Source organism: Anser brachyrhynchus (genome assembly GCF_964034855.1).
Source record: "Anser brachyrhynchus genome assembly, contig: SCAFFOLD_532, whole genome shotgun sequence".
Taxonomy (NCBI): Eukaryota; Metazoa; Chordata; class Aves; order Anseriformes; family Anatidae; genus Anser; species Anser brachyrhynchus.
Window position 1 is genome coordinate 15,971 of NW_027663751.1, and position 22,302 is coordinate 38,272.

Sequence of the window (22,302 nt, forward strand, 5' to 3'; positions counted from 1 at the left end):
TGCTGCAGAACTAAATCAGGGGTTAAACCTGTAAATCTGAGGTTCTGACACATCGTCTGTAGATTAAACCTCTTAATTTGAGGTTCTGACGCATTGTCTGTACATTAAACCTCCTAATTTGAGGTTCTGACGCATTGTCTGTAGATTAAACCTCCTAATTTGAGGTTCTGACGCATTGTCTGTACATTAAACCTCCTAATTTGAGGTTTTGACACATTGTCTGTAGACTAAACCTCTTAATTTGAGGTTCTGATGCATTGTCTGTAGATTAAACCTCTTAATTTGAGGTTCTGATGCACTGTCTGTAGATTAAACCTCTTAATTTGAGGTTCTGACACATTGTCTGTATTTAAACCTCCTAATTTGAGGTTCTGATGCATCGTCTGTGTTCTCTTGAAACGCCACAACTCTCCAAACCCCGGGGGAGCCTAAAACATTCCAGCGTCACCCTCCGGCTCGCTGCCACGTGCAGGAGAAGCCCTCTGGCACTCAGCTGGGGCAGCAGCGCAGCGACGATCCGGTACAGATTTTAACAGATAGTCACTGTAAGTCCCGTGACTTCCTTTTTTTCTTTTCTTTTTTTTCTTTTTTTTTAATAAGAAAAAGGCCAGTTTGCCGTGTCAGGGGATGCAGTGTCCACTCTCGGGCTGCTCGGGGTGAGGAGCAGCTCCTTTCCTCCTGCCACGCGATAACAGGAGGGAAGGAAAAAAATCTGGGGTCCCACTCAGGCCATAAGCTCTGCCGGACACAGACCAGCAGGGTGCAGAATCAGCCCCGCCAGCGCCCAGCGGGGGAGCTGCCAGGACTCACCTTGGCGAGGATGTGCTTGTCTTTGATGATGTACTCGTACGTCGTGAGCAGGACGTTGAATTTCCCGCTGCGGAGCTGAGGTACAAACGCCCGTCTTGCTGCCGGGGAGCCCTGCAGGGGGAATTTCCAAGAGAAATGTTAAGGCAGGATCCGTGTCCTGGGAAAAGGGAGAGCCACGAAGTCCTGGGAAAAGGGAGAGCCACGAAGTCCTGGGAAAAGGGAGAGCCACGAAGTCCTGGGAAAAGGGAGAGCCACGAAGTCCTGGGAAAAGGGGAGAGCCACGAAGTCCTGGGAAAAGGGGAGAGCCACGAAGTCCTGGAAAAAGGGAGAGCCACGAAGCCCTGGAAAAAGGGAGAGCCACAAAGTCCTGGAAAAAGGGAGAGCCACGAAGTCCTGGAAAAAGGGAGAGCCACGAAGTCCTGGAAAAAGGGAGGTGGTGGGAGAAGCTGTTATCGACGTGGGACGACGTTCCGGTAGCAGAAGGGCGGTCGGGCGGGAGCGTCCGCGCAGCCAGCAGCAGCTGGCTGCCTTCTGGCATTAAGGAACAAAAACCAGATAGGGGTTTCGTTTTCAGCGCCGGGGAAGCGTCCCCGATCCCTCTGGATAATGGCAGCGTTGTTCTGCTGGGGAGGAAAACGCGCGCTGGCATCCGAGGAATCCTCACAAAGCAGCCGGGCGCAAAAACAAAAGCCTCTACTTGCCTTGTAGGAGACCTTCACCACAGAAGGAGCCCATTTGTCAAACTCGTACGCCCAATTCGACAGGGTTCTGGAGGAAAAAAAAAAAAAGGAAAAAGGAAGGGTAAAAAGCGGCCCTCACAGGAGGGGAAGTCACAGGGCAGAGGCCCGGGAGCAGGTTTCTGCGCCTGCCAGGCCGGGACGGGGCGGTGAACGGGCGCTTACGAGAGAGGTACTATGATGAGGAAGGGGCCGTTGATCCGCTTGTGCTCCATGAGGTATGTGATTAAAGCGATGGTCTGGATCGTTTTGCCCAGACCCATCTCGTCTGCCAGGATGCCGTTCAGGTTGTTGTTGTACAAGGACACCAGCCACTCCAAGCCCTTGATCTGCGGGGGGCGGGAAAGGAGAGAAGAGGGGGTGAAAAAAAACCCCAACGCGACGCAGCAGGGACGTGCCAGCAGCCCGAGCCCCCCACCTCCACCTCAGCGTGCAGCCGGGCTCCCCAAGCACCATTAAGGATCTCATTAAATTATTTAAAACCACCGGCGCTGACGAATTCCTCCCCTCTCAGCACCGCGGGCGCAGGAGAGCTGACGTTCTTTGTTTTCAGCGAATTATTTCGACGCCAAGGACGGGCGCCGGCTCTGCCCTCGGCTCCCCCTCCTCCTCCCCGGAGCCCAAAATCAACCCCAAACCTTGGCGCCTCCTCCCCAAACCTCCCCAAACCTCCCCGAACCTCACCTGGTACTGCTTGAGGACGCCGTTGACCATCAGCGTGGACTGCTTGTCCACCCTCTCGGTGACGGCGTGGGCCACGGCGTAGTAGGACTGCAGGCCCCTGGCCAGCGCCTGCGACACGCCGTACTCGTCGTCCACGTCCTGCTTGGCGTTCCTAGGGAGGGGGAGAGGCGCCGAGATGAGGACGGCGACCCCACGGGAAGAGGGGGGGGTGACAAATCCCCCGGGGAGGCGAATTTTCCCAAGCACGGGCCAAATTAGCTCTCGTTAACGGAGGGATTTGGGATCGGAGCCGCCGCCGTCCCACCCCCGAGCCCCGCGGAGGGGCGACGCTCACTCGATAATGTGCCGGGCGTCCACCTCCGACACGTCGTCGCTGTCGGGGTCGGGGATCTTCTTCTTCTCCTCCATGGGCAGCGCCGGCTGAGCGGGCTGCGGCTGCTCCTCCTCCTCCTCCTGCAGGGACACGGGGTGCTGAGCACCGGGCTGCTGCCCCGGGGGGGTGCAGGCAGCAGGAACCCCCCCGCGGGAGCAGCCTCCAGCCCTGAAAACCGCGTGGGGAACCCACCGAGAACGGGGGGGGGGGGCAGCCGCTGATAAGAGACAGGCCAGCGGCGGACGGACTGAACCCGCCCGTCTTTTGTTTGGTTATTTATTTATTTTAACCACAGATTTTTTTCAGTTTGTTCCCCAATAAACTCATCAGGGAACTTTGTCTGAGCCGCCTGGCATGGAACCACGCCGGGAAGGTGATTTTTGAGGCGAGCTCCGGGTGGCACGCTGCGTCTACAGCTGCTTCCGATTCCCCCGAACATTTAAAATACGAAAGCACAAAGGGCTGCTGGCATTTCTCCTTACCTCCTCCTCCTCCTCTGACCCACTTTCTTCGCTGTCAGATCTCGGAGCTACCTCATACCTAATTAAACACAAATATTAATATTTCATTGCCAATCCGCTGCCAGCAGCACTGCGCACAAAGCACGAGCCCAGCCCGGTTCCGGAAACCTTCGCGTTAGGGCTTGGCTTTTGTTATTCCTATTATTTATTTTTTTAAACAAAACGCTTATTCCTTCATTCTTTCCTCCCTCAGCGCGTGCCCAGGACCACCCGCGCCACCGTCCCACCTCATTTTAGCAACTGAGCCCCTTTGGGACCCCCCCCTTCCTGGCCGGAGCCCCTTTGGGACCCCCCCCTTCCTGGCCGGAGCCCCTTTGGGACCCCCCCCTTCCTGGCCGGAGCCCCTTTGGGACCCCCCCTTCCTGGCCAGAGCCCCTTTGGGACCCCCCCTTCCCGGCCAGAGCCCCGATGCTCCCCACAGTTCCCAAGCTCAGGGCTTTGGGCTCACACCAAGCCTCCGGTCCCAACCCCAAGAGCCCACGGGGCAGGGGGGGGACGAAACCACAAACCCCAGTGTGAATTCGGGGCCGCGCCGCCCCCAAATTAACCCCCCCCCGGGACTCACCCGGGGTTCATTTCCAGCCAGGCCTCCAGCTGCCCCGCTTTGGGGGCATCGGTGCCGGTGAGGATCTTGCCGCTCTCCACGTGGATCACTTTCACGGGGAGGTCGCTCATCTGGCTCGTCTCGTCCAGAGGCTGAGGAAGCAAAAAAAAATAAAAGGTGAGGCTGCTGTTATTTTCCTGCCCCGGAGCAGAGCCGGCGTTTCCTTCGTCCGCTGCTCCGAGCGAGCCCGCTACGGCACCGCCGCGGCTGGGCAACGGAGCGGGTCGAACACGGCTTCCGCCAGGAGCAGGCAGAGCTGGAAGGCTGACCGCGTTCGGCACGCGGATCGTTTCAAAATCGGTTTGCAAAACCCATCCCCACGTGGGGAGGCGCCTCCAGACGCCAGGCATCGTTCCCCCGGGACCGATTCATTCGAAGCGTTAAAGGAAAGCCCTGCTGCGGGACCATTTAGTTCAAAAATCTCAAAGAGGAGCCCTGCTGCAGGACCATTTTCTTCAAAATGCCAAAGGAAAGCCCGGCTGCAGGGCTATTTCCTTCAAAAACTCAAAGAGAAGCCCTGCCGCAGGATCATTTCGTTCAAAATCTCAAAGAGGAGCCCCGCTGCTCACAAGGGATTTTGCCAAGTCCTCAGCACGTCCCATTTCAAGTCCCATTTTCCGCCCCGGGTGTTGCGCCGAGCTACGAATCCCTTGGAGGTGTTTTTACGGCTTCACCCGAGCGTGCTCTGCGATTTCGCGTGCGTTCATCCCCACCGCGCAGGCCCGGGGGGAACCTTCAGCCCGTGGGGGGCACGCAGGCAGGACCCCGAGCGCAGCGGGGACAAGAAGCCCCCCACGTTTTGGGGCAGAGCGAGGCGGCGTGGATCCTAACCCCAGCTGGCCAGCCGCAGCTCCCCCGGGGGGGACACCACGCTCCCAGACGCCCTAAAAACCGACCCGCCCTCCCCTCCAGCAGGGTCAGAGCCTGCCCCACAGCTCTGCGCCGCCCTGTTAGGGCTGATTTATGTCGGAGGCGGTCAGAGGGCTCTCTCTCTGTCCATCCTGGCGCGCGTTTTGTTTCGGGAAGCCCCGGTTCGGCCGCCCGCCCGGGCGCCGCAGCCGGCTCCCAGCACCGGGAGGATCCAGGGGTGCTGGATCCCGCGCCTGGCAGAGCGAGGAGCGAGTCCCCGGGCTCACCTCGCCGTCCGGCCCGATGGCGGGGGTCTGCCCTTCTGCGTTCTCTGCCTTCTGGAAGAGAAGAGGGAGACGGCCGTTAGCGACCTGGCACGGGGGGGAGCAACGGAACCGGAGCCCCCAACACCCACGGGGGTCGTGCGGCCGCCCCGGTGCGAGCAGAGAAGGGGGGAAGGCGAGCACGCGGAGCCAGGGCGGCTCAGCCGCAGCGCGGTTTGGAGCTGAATTCCTGCCCCAAACGCCCCCTGCTTCAGCCCGACCCCGCCGGCGCTCGCCTCCCTGCCAGCTCACCTTCTTCTTCTTCTTCTTCTTCTTCTCCTTGGCCACCTGGGCGGCCTTGTGCTGCCGCACCAGCTCCGTCAGGTTGGCCACGTACTCGTCCGTCTGCTGCAGCAGGTAGGCCAGCCGCTTGTCCTTCTTCTGGTCGATCAGCTTGCGGTACCCCTCCTCATCCTCAGCCTGGGGAAGGGCAGGGATTCAGCGCCCCGCCGCCCGGAGGAGCCCGCGGGGGGGTTCCTCCCCCCCCCAGAGCGCTCCCCGGCAGAGCCTCACCATCAAGCGGCGCATCCGCTCCTTCTCGATCCTCTCGTTCTCCTTCTTCTGCTCGCGCTCGGTGTTGGCGTGGTAGGTGGCCACCGCCTTGGTGAGCTTCTGGATCTTGCCCGTGACGGAGCGGTGGTACTCCTTGAAGTCCTTGGCGTGCTGGAGGATGCTGTTGAGGTATTCCTGCGGGGAGAGGAACAACAACGGGAGCGTTGAGAGAGGCGCATCGAGTCCTCTGAAGCCGTCGGTCCGACGCCGCGCGCTTAGCGAGGCCGATTCCTCTAATATTTACTAGAAATCTTCCTCTTTTTGGCGCAATCCCCTTAAAAAAAAAGGGAGGGAATGCCCTAAAACTTTATTTTCCCTGAATTTTATTTCCCTAAAAGGGTCCAGTGGAGGGCCACAAAGATGACACGGGGCCTGGAGCACCTTCCCTGTGGGGAAAGGCCGAGAGACCTGGGGCTGGTCAGCCCGGAGAAGACTGAGGGGGGATCTCATCGACGTGGATAAATACCGGAGGTGTGGGAGGCAGAGGGATTTGGCCAACCTCTTTTCAGTGCTCTGTGGGGACGGGACAAGGGGCAACGGCCACAAAACGGAGCCCGGGAAGTTCCGCACCAACACGCAGAAGAACTTCTTCCCGGTGGGGGTGACGGAGCGCTGGGACAGGCTGCCCGGGGAGGTTTTGGGGTCTCCTTCTCTGGAGATATCCCAGGCCCATCCGGATGCCTCCCTGGGCAGCCTGCTCCAGGGAACCCGCTTTGGCAGGGGGGCTGGACCCGAAGATCTTCCGAGGTCCCTTCCAACCCCTTCGATTCCGTGTAAAATACCCCTCCCGGTGCACTCCGGGCACCCGGCCCCCCCCGGCGCGGCGCCCGCGGAAGGCGCCGGGCCCCACCTGGTGCTTCTGGCGCCGCTTCCGCTCCTGCTCGATCTTCTGCTGCTTCTCCAGCTTCTCGGTGATGCGAGCCTCGCGCAGCGACTGCCGCTTGCTGCGCTTGTAGGCCTTGGCGTTCAGGGCCGTCTCCAGGGCCGTGTCCCGCCGCATGCACACCACCACTTCCTGACGCAGCTTTTGGGGAGGAAGATTGGGTTTTTTTTGTTGTTTTTTTTAAGGGGAATCGGCTCCCGGCTCCCCCTCGCAGCCGGTCCCCCCCTGGCAGACCACGTACCTGTCTCTGGAAGTTGAGCAGCCGCAGCGCTTTGAGCTCGATGGTCGCTTTGGTTCTCAGGTCGCCGGCCAGGGAGCCGGGAAGGTTTTCCAGCTCCTGGATCCGGTGAGCGATGCGAGCCTGCAGCCTGCGGGGGGGAACGAGACGGGATTTAGGGGCACGGGGCAGCGAAGCGACCTCGGGCACGCGCTTTTAGGCCTCTCCTGACGAGGCTGGCGGACACGACTCTGATTTATTGGGGCTTTATCTCGGGTGAGACGGAGAGGCCCCAGAGGGGATGCTTGGGGTCTATCCTAAAATGTGGTGGGGCTCCCTGGAAACCCTAAAACGTGGTGGGGCTCCCTGGGAACCCTAACATTTGGTGGACCCCTCTGGAAACCCCAACGTGTGGTGGAGCTCCCTGGAAACCCTAAAACATGGTGGACCCCTCTGGAAACCCTAACATGGCGTGGAGCTCTGGAAACCCTAAAACGTGGTGGAGCTCCCTGGAAACCCTAAAATGTGGTGGAGCTCTAGAAACCCCAAAACGTGGTGGGGCTCCCTGGAAACCCCAAAACGTGGGGGAGCTCCCTGGGAACCCTAAAACGTGGGGGAGCCCTCTGGAAACCCCAACGTGTGGTGGAGCTCCCTGGAAACCCTAACGTGTAGTGGGGCTCTGGAAACCCCAAAACCTGGTGGGGCTCCTTGGGAGCCCCAAAACCTGGTGGGGCTCCCTGGGAACCCTAACATGGCGTAGGGCTCCCTGGGAACCCTAAAATGTGGTGGAGCTCCCTGGAAACCCCAAAACGTGGTGGGGCTCCCTGGGTACCCCAAAACGTGGTGGGGCTCCCTGGGAACCCCAAAACGTGGTGGGGCTCCCTGGGAACCCTAACATGGTGTGGAGCTCTGGAAACCCTAAAACGTGGTGGAGCTCTCTGGAAACCCTAAAAAGTGGTGGGGCTCCCTGGGAACCCCAAAACGTGGTGGACCCCTCTGGAAACCCTAACATGGCGTGGAGCTCTGGAAACCCTAAAACGTGGTGGGGCTCCCTGGAAACCCCAAAACGTGGTGGGGCTCCCTGGAAACCCTAACGTGTAGTGGGGCTCTGGAAACCCTAAAACGTGGTGGAGCTCCCTGGAAACCCTAAAAAGTGGTGGGGCTCCCTGGAAACCCTAACGTGTAGTGGGGCTCTGGAAACCCTAAAACGTGGTGGGGCTCCCTGGAAACCCCAAAACGTGGTGGGGCTCCCTGGAAACCCTAACATGGCGTGGAGCTCTGGAAACCCTAAAACGTGGTGGAGCTCCCTGGAAACCCTAAAAAGTGGTGGGGCTCCCTGGAAACCCTAACGTGTAGTGGGGCTCTGGAAACCCTAAAACGTGGTGGAGCTCCCTGGAAACCCTAAAAAGTGGTGGGGCTCCCTGGAAACCCTAACGTGTAGTGGGGCTCTGGAAACCCTAAAACGTGGTGGGGCTCCCTGGAAACCCTAAAAAGTGGTGGGGCTCCCTGGAAACCCTAACGTGTAGTGGGGCTCTGGAAACCCTAAAACGTGGTGGGGCTCCCTGGAAACCCCAAAACGTGGTGGGGCTCCCTGGAAACCCTAACATGGCGTGGAGCTCTGGAAACCCTAAAACGTGGTGGAGCTCCCTGGAAACCCTAAAAAGTGGTGGGGCTCCCTGGAAACCCTAACGTGTAGTGGGGCTCTGGAAACCCCAAAACGTGGTGGGGCTCCCTGGGAACCCTAAAAAGCGGTGGGGCTCCGGAAACCCCAAAACGTGGTGGAGCTCCCTGGGAACCCCAAAACGTGGCGGAGCTCCCCGGAAAGCCAGAGGCTCCGTGTGAAGCCTCAGGAGCCCCGAGGCCACCAACCCCTCCGGTGTCCCCGCACACCTCTGCACCTCCCGCGTCAGGAGGAGGCAAAAACACCACGGAATCGCCGTGGCGCCCCCCCGGGAGGCCAAAACCCCCCCGCGGGAAGCGAGGGGGGAGCCCTACCTGTACTCCCTCTCCTGCAGGATCTCCACGGGGTCGAGCCCCCGGGGTTTCTGGATGGGGGTGATGCGGTTCTGCTTCTGGTGCAGCTGCACCATGGGGGCCGGCTGCGCCGGCTGCCCCGGGGACTGCGTCTGGGGCGGCATCACGGGGGAGGCGGCGGGGGGCACGGCCGGGGGAGCCGGGGAGGGCCGGCCGGTCGGCTGGGGGGGGATCAGCTTCTGAGGTGTGCTGGTGGGGGCTGCAGCATTCGCCAGTGGGCCTGGGGGGGGGAAAAAACAAGGGGGAGAGGTCAGGGAACGAGCTGGGATGAATTAACCACCCCCCTCGGGGTCCCCTCCCGGGTGAGGGGCAGCGGTGGGGCGCGCGCAGGGCCCGGCGGCGGAGCAGCTCGGTGAATTCTGCCCCCGTCACACGTCACCGGGCCCTAAAATTACGTTTTTTTGGCCACCCGAAGCCTCCCCACCCAAGGGGGGGCGTTAAACTCGGAGCAGCCGGCCCCAAAAGCACGCGGAATGGTCAAGAAGAAGAACAAGGTGGAATCTGGGGGGGCAAGGGGGCTCCTCGGGGGGTCACAGGAGCCCCTCAGGGGGCAAAGGGGCTCCTCGGGGGGTCACAGGAGCCCCTCGGGGCTGCCAGAGGGCTGTGCCCCCCCCCGCGGGTCGCTTCGTTAACCGCCGGCCCCTAACGAGCCCTCGGTTCCGGCAGCGTTTCGGAGGCGGCTGCGCTCTCACCTTCAGGCCAGGGCTTGGGGGGGCCGCCCGGGGGCTGCCCAGGCATTCCTGGGGGAACTCCTGAGGGTCCGGGAGGGGGCATGTTGGGCCCTCCTATACCTGCAGAGAGCCAGAAACACACAAAAAAAGGGAAAGGGGAGGAAAAAAAACAGGTTAGGATTTCCGTCTCTGTGCGTTTATGGGGAGCAAAGCTCAGCCTGCTGCTCCCAGGGAAATTAAACCCCGGGGGGGTCAGGAGTGGTGCTGGGGGGGGTGAATGAAGCCCCCCGAGAGCTAACGGCCGCAATGGGGAGCAGAAAACCCAACCCAAGGGAGGGGGCACGTTGGGCCCTCCTACACCTGCAGAGAGGGTCAGAAACACACAAAAAAAAAAGGGAAAGGGGAGGAAAAAATAGGTTAGGATTTCTGTCTCTGTGCGTTTATGGGGAGCAAAGCTCATCCTGCTGCTCCCGGAGAGCCCGAGGCGGAGCAGGATGGGGAAACTAAACCCTGGGGGGGTCAGAAGTGGTGCTGAGGGGGGATGAAGGAAGCCCCCCGAGAGCTAATGGCCACGATGAGGCTGGGTTGAGGAGCAGAAAATCCAACCCAAGGGAGGGGGCACGTTGCGCCCTCCTCCACCTGCAGAGAGGGTCAGAAACACACAAAAAAAGGGAAAGGGGAAGAAAAAAACCACGTTAAGATTTCCATCTCTGTGTTTATGGGGAGCAAAGCTCATCCTGCTGCTCCCGGAGAGCCTGAGGTGAATCAGGATGGGGAAATTAAACCCTGGGGGGTCAGAAGTGGTGCTGAGGGGGTGAACGAAGCCCCCCGAGAGCTAACGGCCGCGATGGGGAGCAGCAAACCCACCGCGGGGGCGAACCCGAGCCCGAAGCGGGGTCCCGGGAGGGGACGCGGGGGGGGGGGGGGGGTTGCCGCGAGGCGGGCTCACCGTGAGGTCTGCTGTAGTTTGGAGGCGTCGGTCCCGGTCCGGGCCCTTGCACCGGCCCCGCGGCGGCCACGGAGGGTGGAGGTAGCGTGGGCAGCTGCTGCTGCATGCCGGGCAGCGGCCGTTTGCCCTGCACGGCCATCTGGAGGTGCTCGGGGAGGGGCTGGCCCCGGGCCAGCATCTTGTAGGCCATGATCTGGGCCCGCAGCTGGTGCAGCTGGTTCTGGTTGAAGGGGGTCGGCCCCCGGTTCTGCTGGCCCAGGGCCTGCGGGTCGGCGCCGTCCAGCGGGACCCCCGCGGGGCCGGAGGGCAGCGGCGGGGCGGAGGCCGGGCCGTTGGCAGGCACCGGGCTCGAGGCGTGCTCCGAGCCCCCCAGGGGAGAGGGGTAACCTGGGAGGAGAGGGGGATGTTATACGGGGTTGGGGGGTTGTACAAAAAGGGGGGCGAAAGGCGTGGAGAGGGGGGAAAAAGGCACGGAGATGGGGGGGCGAAAGGTGGGAGGAGGGAGGGGCAAAAGGCACAGAAAGGGGGGCAAGAAGCGGAAAGGGGGGGGGGCAAAAGGCAGGAGAGAAGGGGGGCAGAAGCCATGAGAATGGGGGGCAGAAGGCGGGGGGGGGCAAAAACCATGAGAAGAGGGACAGAAGCCATGAGAATGGGGGGCAAAAGGCACGGAAAGAGGGGGCAAAAGGTGGGAGAGAAGGGGGGGGCAAAAGGCGGGGGGGGGGCAAAAGGCGGGGGGAGGGGGGGGCAAAAGGCGGGGGGAGGGGGGGCAAAAGGCGGGGGGAGGGGGGGCAAAAGGCGGGGGGAGGCAAAAGGCGGGAGAGGAGGGGGGCAAGGCACGGAAAGGGGGGCAAAAGGCATGGAACGGGGGGGGGAAAAGGCAGAAGGAGGGGGGCAAAAGCCATGAGAATGGGGGGCAAAAGGTGGGAGGAGGGGGGAAAAAGGCATGGAAAGGGGGGGCAAAAGGCAGGAAAGGAGGGGGGGGCAAAAGGCAGGAGAGGAGGGGCAGAAGCCATGAGAATGGGGGGCAAAAGGCACGGAAAGGGGGGGGGGCAGCAGGCACGGAAAGGGGGGGGGGCAGCAGGCACGGAAAGGGGGGGGGGCAGCAGGCACGGAAAGGGGGGGGCAAAAGGCGAGAGGAGGGGGGGCAAAAAGGGCTGACCGACGGTCCCTTCCACCCCCCAGGAAAGGCGGCTTTGCCCTTTTCTGCGGGTTTTCACCCCGAAACCCACCTTGCGAGTGCTGGTCCATGGGGCTGGGGGGGGGCCCCATGCCCGCGTGCCCGCCGGGCCGCAGCCCCATGCCCTTCATCTGGCCGTAGCGCGGGTCGTCGGCAATGCCCTTCTCGTGCATCGAGTCCATGGGCTGCAGGGGAGAAGAACGGGCCCTAAATCCTCCCCCGAGGAACGAAACCGAAGAGTTTTGCCCCAAAACACGGCAGCCGTGCCGCCCCGGGAGGTCGGAGGGTCGCGGAATGGATCCAAGGTCCTCGAAACCGAGGTTTTTCTGCCAGAAAAAGCCCCCAGGGCGTCCCCGATCCCCCCCCAAAAAAGGGACAGAAACCCCCAGGGTGTCCCTGATCCCAAAAACAAGGGGATGGAAGCCCCCAGGGTGTCCCTGATCCCCCTAAGAAAGGGGACAGAAACCCCCTGGTTGTCCCCAAGCAAGGGGATGGAAACCCCCAGGCCATCCCTGATCCCCCCCAAAAAGGGGACAGAACCCCCCAGGGCACCCCTGATCCCCCCAAAAAGGGGACGGAAGCCCCTAGGGCAACCCCAATCCCCCCTAAAAGGGGATGGAAGCCCCCAGGCCATCCCTGATCCCCCCAAAAAGGGGATGGAAGCCCCTAGGGCAACCCCAATCCCCCCCTAAAAGGGGATGGAAGCCCCCAGGGCATCCCTGATCCCAAAAACAAGGGGATGGAAGCCCCCAGGGCATCCCTGTTCCCCCCAAGAAAGGGGATGGAAGCCCCCAGGGGAACCCCAAACCCCCCCAAAAAGGGGATGGAAGCCCCCAGGGTGTCCCTGATCCCCCAAAAAAGGGATGAAAACCCCCAGGGCAACCCCAATCCCCCCCCAAAAGGGGATGGAAACCCCCAGGGTGTCCCTGATCACCCAAAAAAGGGACAGAAACCCCCAGGGCGTCCCTGATCCCAAAAACAAGAGCATGGAAGCCCCCAGGGTGTCCCCCATACCCCCAAAAAACAGGATTGAAGCCCCTAGGACATCCCCAATCCCCCCCCCTCAAAAAAAAAGGGCACAGAGCCCCCCCGGGGCCGCCCCCTCACCTTGTGCATCTGGTGCATGTTGTCCTGAGCGTAGGGCCCGGGCCCTTGGGGCGGCAGCGGGTGCCCGGCCGAGGGGGGGCCGGGGCTGGGCCCCATCATGCTGTGAGCGGAGCCGGGCGAGGGGCCGGGGCTGGGGCCCAGCATCGCACCCGGCGAGGGGCCCGGGCCCGGCGAGGGACCCGGTCGCGGCGTGCCGCCCATCGGAGGGTCCGGGGTGGACATGGTCAGCGGGGGCCTGCCGCGGAAGAAATGGCGTTAAGGGGGGGGGTGGCGTGGCCCCGCTAACGAGGCCGGGCATCGTTAGGCAGCAGGGAAGCCCTGGGGAGCGCCCGGGGATTTGGCACACGGGGAGCGAAATCGATTTAAGTCGGTCCCAGGCACGTTGAGCTCCCCCCCACCCCCAAAAATCCTGCGCTCAGGGCCGAATCGGCCGCTTTAGGCGCGGGGGGGGGATGCAAACGCAGGAGCCGAGGAGGCAGGGACGCCCTCCGGCCGCTCTCACGCCGCTCCCGGCCCCGACGGAGCGAGAATTTCCCGTTGGGGGCACAGAGGATTTCCCCCCGGGCACAGGGCAGCGGGGAAAAGCGGGCGCCCGGCCCCGCGGCGCGCCTGGAAACGCGTGGGGTGGGCGAGGAGAGAGCCCAAAACGGGACCAATCTCACCCAAACGGGACCGCCCCACCCCAAAAAAGGACCAGTATACCCCAAAATGGGACCGATATCCCCAAAACGGGACCAGTGTCCCCCAAAACGGGGCTGATCTGCCCCAAAACGGGGCCAATATCCCCAAAACGGGACCAATATCTCCAAAACGGGGCTGATCCGCCCCAAAACGGGACCAATCTCACCCAAACAGGACTGATCCCTGCAAGTAGAGCAACCTGCGCCCCTCCCGCAGCCCCAAATGGGACTGATTCCACCCCAACGGAACCAATTTGCCCCCGAACGGGACAGATATCCCCCAAAACGGGACTGATCCACCCCAAAACGGGACCAATATCCCCCAAAACGGGACCAATATCCCCCAAAACGGGGCTGATCCGCCCTAAAACAGGACTGATCTCACCGAAACAGGACTGATCCCTGCACGTAGAGCAGCCTGCACCCCTCCTGCAGCCCCAAAACGGGATGGATTCCACCCAAATGGGACCGATCTGCCCCAAAACAGGACCAATATCCCCCAGAATGGGACCAATATCCCCCAGAATGGGACCAATATCCCCAGAATGGGACCAATCCGCCCCAAAACGGGACCAATCCGCCCCAAAACGGGACCAAACCCTGCAAGTAGAGCAGCCTGGGCCCCTCCTGCAGCCCCAAAATGGGACCAATCTCCCCCCAGATGGGACTGATTTCCCCCAAAATGGGACCGATCCTTGCAAGTAGAGCAGCCTGCATCCCTCCTGCAGCCCCAAAACAGGACTGATCCCCCCAAATGGGACCAATCTCCCCCAAAAGGGGACAGATCGGCCCCAAAACAGGACCCATTTCCCTCAAAACAGGACCGATCTGCCCCAAAACGGGACTGATATCCCCCAAAATGGGACCAATCTGCCCCAGAACGGGACCAATCTGCCCCAGAACGGGACCAATCTGCCCCAGAACGGGACTGATATCCCCCAAAACGGGACCGATCTGCCCCAAAACGGGACTGAAATCCCCTAAAATGGGACCCATTTTCCCCCAAAACGGGACTGATATCCCCCAAAACGGGACCCATTTTCCCCCAAAACGGGACCGATCCGCCCCAAAATGGGATTAAGCCCCAAGCTGAACCGAGCCGGCCGCGCTGACTTCCCCTTACCACGAGGTTTTTGGGAACAGAAAGGGGAACGGGCAGGGGTTTGCTTTGCGGGGCCGGGCCCGGAGCCCCCCTCGTTAGGGACTAATTACAGCGGGGGGCGCTGAGGGGGGGGTTCTTCACTTAAAAACGGGGCTCCCGAGGGTCCTGAGCTCCGTGGTGGTCACCCCGAGGGGGCAGAGCGGGAGGGCTGGCCCCCGCGGGACGAACTGGGGACGATCCTGCAGGATTCGGGTCTGAGGGGGCTGTTAAAATCCTAACTAACACCCTCGTTAGCCGTTAAAGCTCAGGACCAAGGGTGCAGGAACGACAGCTGCCTGCCGGTGCGAGGCCGGGCGGCTCCGTTTGGGGTAATTTGGGCAGTTTGCGGGTGTTTGGGCGCGCGTTTTTGTTTGCGCGTGGGAAAGCCACGAGGTTTTGGGGGAGCTCGGGCGGTTTTGGGGGCGCTCGGAGCTTTACAGGCGCCCCTGAGGTCAGCCCGGTGGCAAATCGCTCGTGGGGACGCAAATCCTACGTATTTTCCCCCAAAATTCCCTTTCCCACTTGTTTTCCTCCCCCCCAGAGGACAGCACGTACCTACGGGCATGGAGCTCCCCGAAATCCGCCGGGGCTGGGGGCGGCCGAGGCCTCGGGGGGAGCCGTCAGCGCAGCGCTGCGGGGAAAGGAGGGTTTGGGGGGGGCTAATTAGCGGGGTGGGGGGTTAATTAGGGGGGAATTAGCACTGACAGCCCCCCCGGGGTCCTTAAGGAGATGGGAACTTCGCCGGCGTCTGCGCAGAAACGCGGCTCGTGGCTCGGTTAGAGAGAAAACAGGGGGGGGGTGGGGGTAATTAATTCCTTGATTGCAGGGGGGGGAAAACGCTGCCTTAATTACTCGACCTCATTTGGGCCAGGGCAGCTCGCTTGCTTCCCCCATTAACGAGGGTTTCAGCCCAGTTTCCTCCCACTAACGAGGGTTTCCAGCCTGTTTTCCCCCACTAACGAGGGGTTTCAGCCCAGCTTCCCCCATTAACGAGGGTTTCAGCCCAGCTTCCCCCATTAACGAGGGGTTTCAGTCCAGTTTCCCCCCATTAACGAGGGGTTTCAGCCCAGTTTCCCCCATTAACGAGGGGTTTCAGCCCAGTTTCCCCCATTAACGAGGGTTTCAGCCCAGTTTCCCCCCATTAACGAGGGTTTTCAGCCCAGCTTCCCCCATTAATGAGGGTTTTCACCCCATTTTTCCCTACTAATGAGGGTTTTCAGTCAATTCCCTTCTATTAACGAGGGTTTCAGCCCAGCTTCCCCATTAACGAGGGTTTCAGCCCAGCTTCCCCCATTAACGAGGGTTTCAGCCCAGCTTCCCCATTAACGAGGGTTTCAGCCCAGCTTCCCCCATTAACGAGGGTTTCAGCCCAGCTTCCCCCATTAACGAGGGTTACCAGCCCAGCTTCCCCCCGTTAATGAGGGTTTTCACCCCATTTTTCCCTACTAATGAGGGTTTTCAGTCAATTCCCTTCTATTAACGAGGGTTTCAGCCCAGCTTCCCCCATTAACGAGGGTTTCAGCCCAGCTTCCCCCATTAACGAGGGTTTCAGCCCAGCTTCCCCCATTAACGAGGGTTTCAGCCCAGCTTCCCCCATTAACGAGGGTTTCAGCCCAGCTTCCCCCATTAACGAGGGTTACCAGCCCAGTTTCCCCCCGTTAATGAGGGTTTTCACCCCATTTTTCCCTACTAATGAGGGTTTTCAGTCAATTCCCCTCTATTAACGAGGGTTTCAGCCCAGTTTCCCCATTAACGAGGGTTTTCACCCCATTTTTCCCTACTAATGAAGGTTTTCAGCCCATTTTTCCCTATTAATGAGGGTTTCAGCCCATTTCCCCCTATTAATGAGGATTTCAGCCCATTTCCCCCTATTAACCAGGGTTTCAGCCCATTTTTCCCTATTAATGAGGGTTTCAGCCCATTTTTCCCTACTAATGAGGGTTTCAGCCCATTTCCCCCTACTAATGAGGGTTTCAGCCCATTTCCCCCTATTAATGAGGGTTTCAGCCCATTTCCCCCTATTAATGAGGGTTTCAGCCCATTTTTCCATGGTGTAACACCGGGGGAGACACCTGCGGTCACCGAGCGCGAGGAGCACGCTCGCGGTTCGTGGCCTCACACCAAATTTAGCCGAATTTGCAGCTTTTTGGGCAAAAAAATAAAGAAAACGGGCAAAAAGCCCCCAAAAACGGCAGGAAGGGGGGCGATGTGGCGCCCAGTTGGGGTAATTTGTTATTTTGTTTGGTTTTTTTGTTACCGTTTCTGGTGTTTTTTAATTAAAAAATCACCGCTGTGGTGGAGGGGGGTGTCTGGGGGGAGCTCGGTGCGAGCTTTGTATGAGCGCTAATAAGCAGGGAGCTAATGAGGGGGGGGGGGGGCGAGGGCTGAAAGGGAGGGAGCGAGCTGCCCCCCCCCTCCCCGGGGCACAAACCCGCAGGAAATGGAAGAAAGAAGAAAAAAAATACCAATAATTTTGGAGGATTGGAGGGAGGTGGCCCTGGGGGTCCACAGGTGAGGCAGAGACCCCAAAATGGGGGGGCGCCACCCCAAAACCTGAGGGGGGGGGGCAGGGAAGCGGCACCCTCCTGAAGGGCGGGCAAAGCCCGGGTGGGAAGGATCCGGCCCCGGGGGGGCGCCCACAAAGAGAAACGGTGATGGGGGGGGAAATAGGGGGGGGCACAGAGCTGGGGGGGGCACCGCAGAGCCCCAAAAAGCTGCTGTGGGGTAAAGGGGAGATGGAAGGGGGGGGGGGGGGGGAAGGGAGGTGAACGGGGGGGGATGGGGCTGAGAAGGGGGAAGGGGGGGGGTCTGGGAAACGCGGGGGGGGTCTAGGAAACGGGGGGATGGGGTTGAACACTGAGGGGGGTGGAGGAGGAAGACGGGGGGGGGAATCCGGGGAGGTTGCGGGGCACAAAGGGGGGGGGGGGGGGGCACAAAGGGGATGGGGGCGGGGCAGGGAACCAAGATGGGGGGGGGAAATAAGGTGGGAAAACAAAGGGGGGGCACAAAGGTGGGGGGGGCAGAAAGGGGGGTGGGGACAAAGGGGAGGGCAGAAGGGGGGGCAGAGACGGGGTGGGGGGGGGAGGGGGAAACCAAAATGGGGGGCATGGGGGGGACACAAAGGGGGGGGGGTGAAGAGGGGGCAGAAGGGAGGGGGCATGAAGGGGGGGGCCGGAAAGGGGGGGGAGCCAAGATGGGGGGCATGGGGGAGACACGAAGTGGGGGGGCACAGAGACTGGGGGTGAAGAGGTGGCACAAAGAGGGGGGGCACGAAGGGGGGGGAGCCAAGATAGGGGGCGGGGGGGGGGGCACGAAGATAGGGGAGCACGAAGATGGGGGGGTGAAGAGAAGGCACAAAGGGGGGGGCAGAAAGGAGGGGGGGGAGCCAAGATGGGGACATGGGGGGGGGGCACGAGGGAGGGGGGGGCCACGAAAATGGGGGGTAGAAAGGGGAGGGCAGAAAGAGGGGGGCACGGGGGGTGTAGCAGGAAGGGGGGGGGGCGAAGAGGGGGCACAAAGGGGGCTGGGAGCGGGTTGGGGGGGGCACAAGGGGGGGGGAAGGGGCAGCTCCCCCGCCCCCCCCCCAACAATGGGCAGCGCGGCCTGCGGCGCCGTGACCCTCGCGGGCCGCCGTACCCCCCCCCAGCCCCCCCTCGCCCCCCCCAGCCCCCCCTCCCGTCCCCCCCGAACCCCCCCCCCGGCCCCTCACCGCCGCCGCCGCCGCCCGCGGGCCCCATCCCCGCGGCCCGCCCGGAACAAAGGAGCCGCCGCCGCCGCCGCCGTGTGAGGAGCGTCGGGGACGCGCCCCCGCTTCCCCCCCCTTCCTCCTCCTCCTCCTCTCCCCTCACGGGCACGCGCGCGCCCAGTGCGCGTGCGCGCCGCCTCGCGCGCCCCCTGCCGACCAATGGCGAGGCGGCCGGCCCGCGCCTCCCGCCAATCGGGGCAGGGCGCGGGGGGCGCGCGCCGGCCCCTCCTCCCCCCTCCCCTCTCATCGCCGAGCCGGCCAATAGGAGGAGGTTGAGGCAAAGGAAGGCCCGCCCCTCCCCGCCCGCCCGCCCAATAGGGAGGCCGCTCTCCGGCTCGCCTCCGCCCGTCCGTCTCCCCGCCGCAGCCAATGGGGTGAGGCGGAGGGGGCCGGGGGGCGGGGGGGCGCGTGCCTCGCGCCTCGTGCGCGCGCCGAGGGCGCCAACGGCTCCGCTGCGCCCCCTCCCTCCCCGGCGCGCGCATGCGCAATGGCGGAGCCACTGCGGCGAAGGGAGGGGGGAGGGGGGGCTGTGGGGGGAGGGGGCTGGGAGATGGGGGCCGTGAGGGGAGCTGGGGGGGGGCTGTGAGGGGAAGGGGGGTCTGGGGGGACCTGGGGAGGGGGCCGAGGGGAAGGGGGCCGAGGGGAAAGGACCCTGAGGGGAAGGGGCCCTGGGACGGGGCCTGGGGGGCTGGGGTCTGTGGGGGGCCCTGGGACGGGGTCTGTGAGCCCAGCACAACCCACGCAGGGAGCGCGGTTTGCCCCCCAAAACGATGCTTTTTTGTTCAACAAATCAATCGTGAGTAACCGCGGTGAAAGCCCGGCGTCGCCGCCAGGCAGAAAACTTCAGCGCCGCTCCCGGGAGAGGCCGGGGCGGACGCGGGTTTGGGGAGGAAACGCAGCTGTTTGGGCAAAGTCTGTGGGAAAAGCAGGAGCGGGGTCCCAGCGGGGCCAGCCGAGGGGCACGGCCAGCCAAAAAACGCTTTTTTTCCCCCTCGTTTTCCATCAAAAGCTTCGCTGCGCATCAAACGGCGCCCGGGGAAAGCCGCCTGGCACAAAATCCTCGTTTTTCTCCTCGATTTCCGACCCAGGCACCGACGGACCTGCGTTGCCTCCTCGAGGAGCCGCTTCGGGCGCTGCCGTCGCCTGTCCCGGCCTCGTGTCAAAAAACCCCAAATCTGTAAAATCCCCCCCAAAAATACCCCACGGCACCGCTTCCTAACGGGCCCGGCGAGGAACAATTAAGCCCGGCAGCCACAGACTCGTGTTCTTTGGCACCAGCCCCTGCCCGGCTCTAATTAGCAGCGTTATTAATTAAGCAGAGCCGTGTCCGCCCCACGCGTTCCCCCAAAAATGCCAAATTCCATTTTTTCGCCCTCTTTTTTGCCTACCGGCGCTTAATTACGACGGGCGCTGCGGTCTCCATGGCGACGAGACCTCGTTAAACCCAGCTCGTTTGGAGAACGGAAAACCCTAAAAAAAAACCAAAAACCCTAAACCCCCCCAAACCCACCTGAGCGCCGCGGGGGGTGCGCCACAATCGCCAGATTCACCAAAATCCCCCCAAAACGCGCTGCGGCCACGCCGGTGAGGCCGGTGAGGCAAAACCCCGCACCACCGGGGCCTTTTGGGGTGGTTTTAGCCAATTTTTTAAGGCAATTAAATGCTGCCCGTCCTGCCCCTGAGGATTTGGGGAGAAAAATGGGGAAAAAAAAAAGTGGAAAAATATAAAAAATAAAAGCATTCAAATACGTAAATAAAGAAATAAAACCTCCCGGTTGCGCACGCAGCTCCACGGAAAACCCCGAGCATGGTGCAGCGATAAATAATTCATGGGGGCTTAATTAATGAACGGTTAATCGATAATTAGGAGCGGGCCGCGCGGCGTTAACCCGGGGCCGGCAGCGGCACCTCGGGGGAGACGGGAGGAAAAATTGCGAAAAATGGGGATTGTGGGGATTTGGGGTGGGACGGGGCAGAACGGGGAGAGCGTGGAGTCGGTGACGTCAAAGCGGCTAAAAAATTAAATAAATAAATAAAGATAAAAGTGGGGGGATCAAAAATGGGGACGTGGAGTTGGGCTGGCCCCAAAATGGGGTAAAACAGAGCGGATTTGGCGAACGGCGCAGGGACAAAAGAGCACGCCTTTGGGGCGAATTTGAGGCGATTGGGGCCAAAGGGCGCGGATTTGGGGGAAACCGAACGGGGTTAAAGCGAAGCGGCGTCGCCAACCCAACGGGCCCGCGGGGCTGGGGGAGGACCCACGGTGGGGCGGCGCCGTGAGCCTCCGCGCCCCAAATCCCACCGATTTCCCCCAAAAAACGTGCCGGGGCGAGCCGCCGCCGCCGCCTTTATTGGCCCGCCGTCACGGCTCGGCGCCGCGCTCGAGGTCCGCCAGCGGGACGGGGCGGAATTTCTGCAGGAAGAGCCGCTCGTTCTCCTCGGAGCGCAGCTGCCGGGCCTCCAGGCGCCGCAGGTGGGGAGGAAGGCTCCCGAACTCCTCCTCGTTGACGTCGCAGTCCCGCGTCCTCGCCTCCAGCACCCACCAGCGGCCCCAGAAGCCGACGTCGAGCAGGCGGCCCGGCAGCCGGGACCAGGGCGGGGCGGAGGTGGGGGCAGCGGGCGCGGTACAGCGCGGCCGCCTCGTCGTAGGGCGCCTCGTACACCACGGCGGCCAGCACCAGGCCCCGGTACCGCAGCTGCCCGCGGTCGCGCCGCCGCAGCAGGCGCCGCACGTGCCGCTCGGCCTCGGGGCTGCGGGTGGGGGGGGGAGAGGAGCAGCAGGGCCCCCGCCGCCTCCAGTAAGGCCGCCTCGAAGGAGTCGGGGTCCGGCACGGCCGCCGCGCAGGCCAGGGCCCCCCCCAGCGCCGCCGCGGCCCCCGCCGCCCGCCACGGCCGCCGCCGGGCGCCGCGCGCCGCCTCCCGCGCCGCCTCCGCGTAGTCCCGCAGCAGCGCCCGGCACCAGCGGCCTGCGGATACGGGGGGGGGGGGGTCAGTCGTGGCCCCCCCCAAATCCTCACCCCCCAAATCCTCACCCCACCATGTCCTTGCCCCCCAAATCCTCACCCCCCCCAGATCCTCACCCCCCCACGTCTAGCCCCCCCATGTCCTCACCCCCCATGTCCTCACCCCCCCACATCTAGCCCCCCCATGTCCTCGCCCCCCCAAAATCCTCACCCCCCCCACGTCTAGCCCCCCCATATTCTCACCCCCCAAAATCCTCCCCCCATCACGTCCTCGCCCCCCCACGTCCTTGCCCCCAAATCCTTGCCCCCCCAAATCCTCGCCCCCCCAAATCCTCGCCCCACCACATCCTTGCCCCCCAAATCTTCGCCCCCCCCAAATCTTCGCCCCCCCAAATCCTCACCCCCCAAATCCTCACCCCACCACATCCTTGCCCCCCAAATCTTCGCCCCCCAAATCCTCACCCCCCCACATTCTCGCCCCCCAAATACTTGCCCTCCCACATCCTTGCCCCCCAAATCCTCACCCCCCCCACGTCTAGCCCCCCCATATTCTCGCCCCCCAAAATCCTCACCCCCCACGTCCTCACCCCCCAAATCCTCGCCCCCCAAATCCTCACCCCACCACATCCTTCCCCCCCAAATCTTCGCCCCCCCAAATCCTCGCCCCCCCACGTCGTCACCCCTCCTGTCCTTGCCCCCCCACATCCTCCCCACCACAAATCCTCCCCCCCCCCCCCATCCTCGCCCCCCCGCAAACCCCCTGACTGGGGCAGGGCCCAGGCTGCCCCCCCCCCCAGACCCCCTCACTAGGCCCAGGGGGGGTCCAGGCTGCCCCCGACCCCTCCCCCTTCGGACCCCAAATCCCCCCCCGTCACCCCCAGGGGTGCCCCAGCTGCCCCCCCCCACGGCCCCCCCCCAGCATCCCCGGGGGTGTCAGGGCTGCCCCCAGAGACCCCCGTTGGAGCCAGGGCTGGCCCCAGACCCCCCCAGACCCCCCCAAATTCCCCCCCCATTGCACCCAAGGCCAAGGCTGGCCCCAAACCCCCCCCAACCCCCCCCCAGTTGGACCCAGGGCTCCCTTCAGACCCCCCCCAGAGACCCCCTTAGACCCAAGGCTGACCCCAAATCCCCCCCAACCCCCCCCCAGGACCAGGGCCGCCCCCAGCCCCCTCGCTCTGGCCCCCCGCCCTCCCCCCCCCGCCCTCACCGAGCCGGGTCCCCGCCAGGCGCCCCCACGGCCCCCCCCGGCCCCCCCGGGCTCGCATGGTCGGGTTGCCGGTCC

The 22,302-nt window shown here is 62.9% G+C and overlaps 2 protein-coding genes across 10 annotated transcripts in view; both read right to left on the reverse strand.

The window, feature by feature from the left end:
• The window catches only part of SMARCA4 (SWI/SNF related BAF chromatin remodeling complex subunit ATPase 4), a 31,861-nt gene extending 13,684 nt beyond the window's left edge, over nt 1-18,177 (reverse strand). For 7 of the 9 annotated variants that reach the window (XM_080609029.1, XM_080609028.1, XM_080609027.1 and 4 more), the window contains exons 1-19: nt 18,022-18,176; nt 14,868-14,943; nt 12,492-12,726; nt 11,437-11,569; nt 10,208-10,594; nt 9,280-9,378; nt 8,549-8,807; nt 6,578-6,704; nt 6,304-6,477; nt 5,415-5,588; nt 5,154-5,321; nt 4,866-4,916; nt 3,691-3,821; nt 3,087-3,144; nt 2,566-2,684; nt 2,232-2,382; nt 1,713-1,876; nt 1,512-1,578; nt 811-921 (exon numbers count right to left, since the gene is read on the reverse strand). In XM_080609029.1, the coding sequence (XP_080465155.1) occupies nt 811-921; nt 1,512-1,578; nt 1,713-1,876; nt 2,232-2,382; nt 2,566-2,684; nt 3,087-3,144; nt 3,691-3,821; nt 4,866-4,916; nt 5,154-5,321; nt 5,415-5,588; nt 6,304-6,477; nt 6,578-6,704; nt 8,549-8,807; nt 9,280-9,378; nt 10,208-10,594; nt 11,437-11,569; nt 12,492-12,713 (2,595 nt within the window). In that variant the 5' untranslated portion in view covers nt 12,714-12,726; nt 14,868-14,943; nt 18,022-18,176. Of the gene's footprint in view, nt 1-810; nt 922-1,511; nt 1,579-1,712; nt 1,877-2,231; nt 2,383-2,565; nt 2,685-3,086; nt 3,145-3,690; nt 3,822-4,865; nt 4,917-5,153; nt 5,322-5,414; nt 5,589-6,303; nt 6,478-6,577; nt 6,705-8,548; nt 8,808-9,279; nt 9,379-10,207; nt 10,595-11,436; nt 11,570-12,491; nt 12,727-14,867; nt 14,944-18,021 lie in introns of all 9 variants that reach the window. The other 2 variants (XM_080609024.1, XM_080609030.1) reach the window with 2 other exon arrangements.
• Nucleotides 18,178-20,387: 2,210 nt separating this feature from the next.
• TIMM29 (translocase of inner mitochondrial membrane 29) lies at nt 20,388-22,285 on the reverse strand (the record flags this gene model as incomplete). Its single annotated transcript, XM_080609031.1, is given in 4 exon segments — nt 20,388-20,650; nt 20,652-20,822; nt 20,824-21,023; nt 22,228-22,285. Coding segments are annotated over 4 exon segments (660 nt in total). The 3' UTR covers nt 20,388-20,419.
• Between the last annotated feature and the right edge of the window lie 17 nt (nt 22,286-22,302).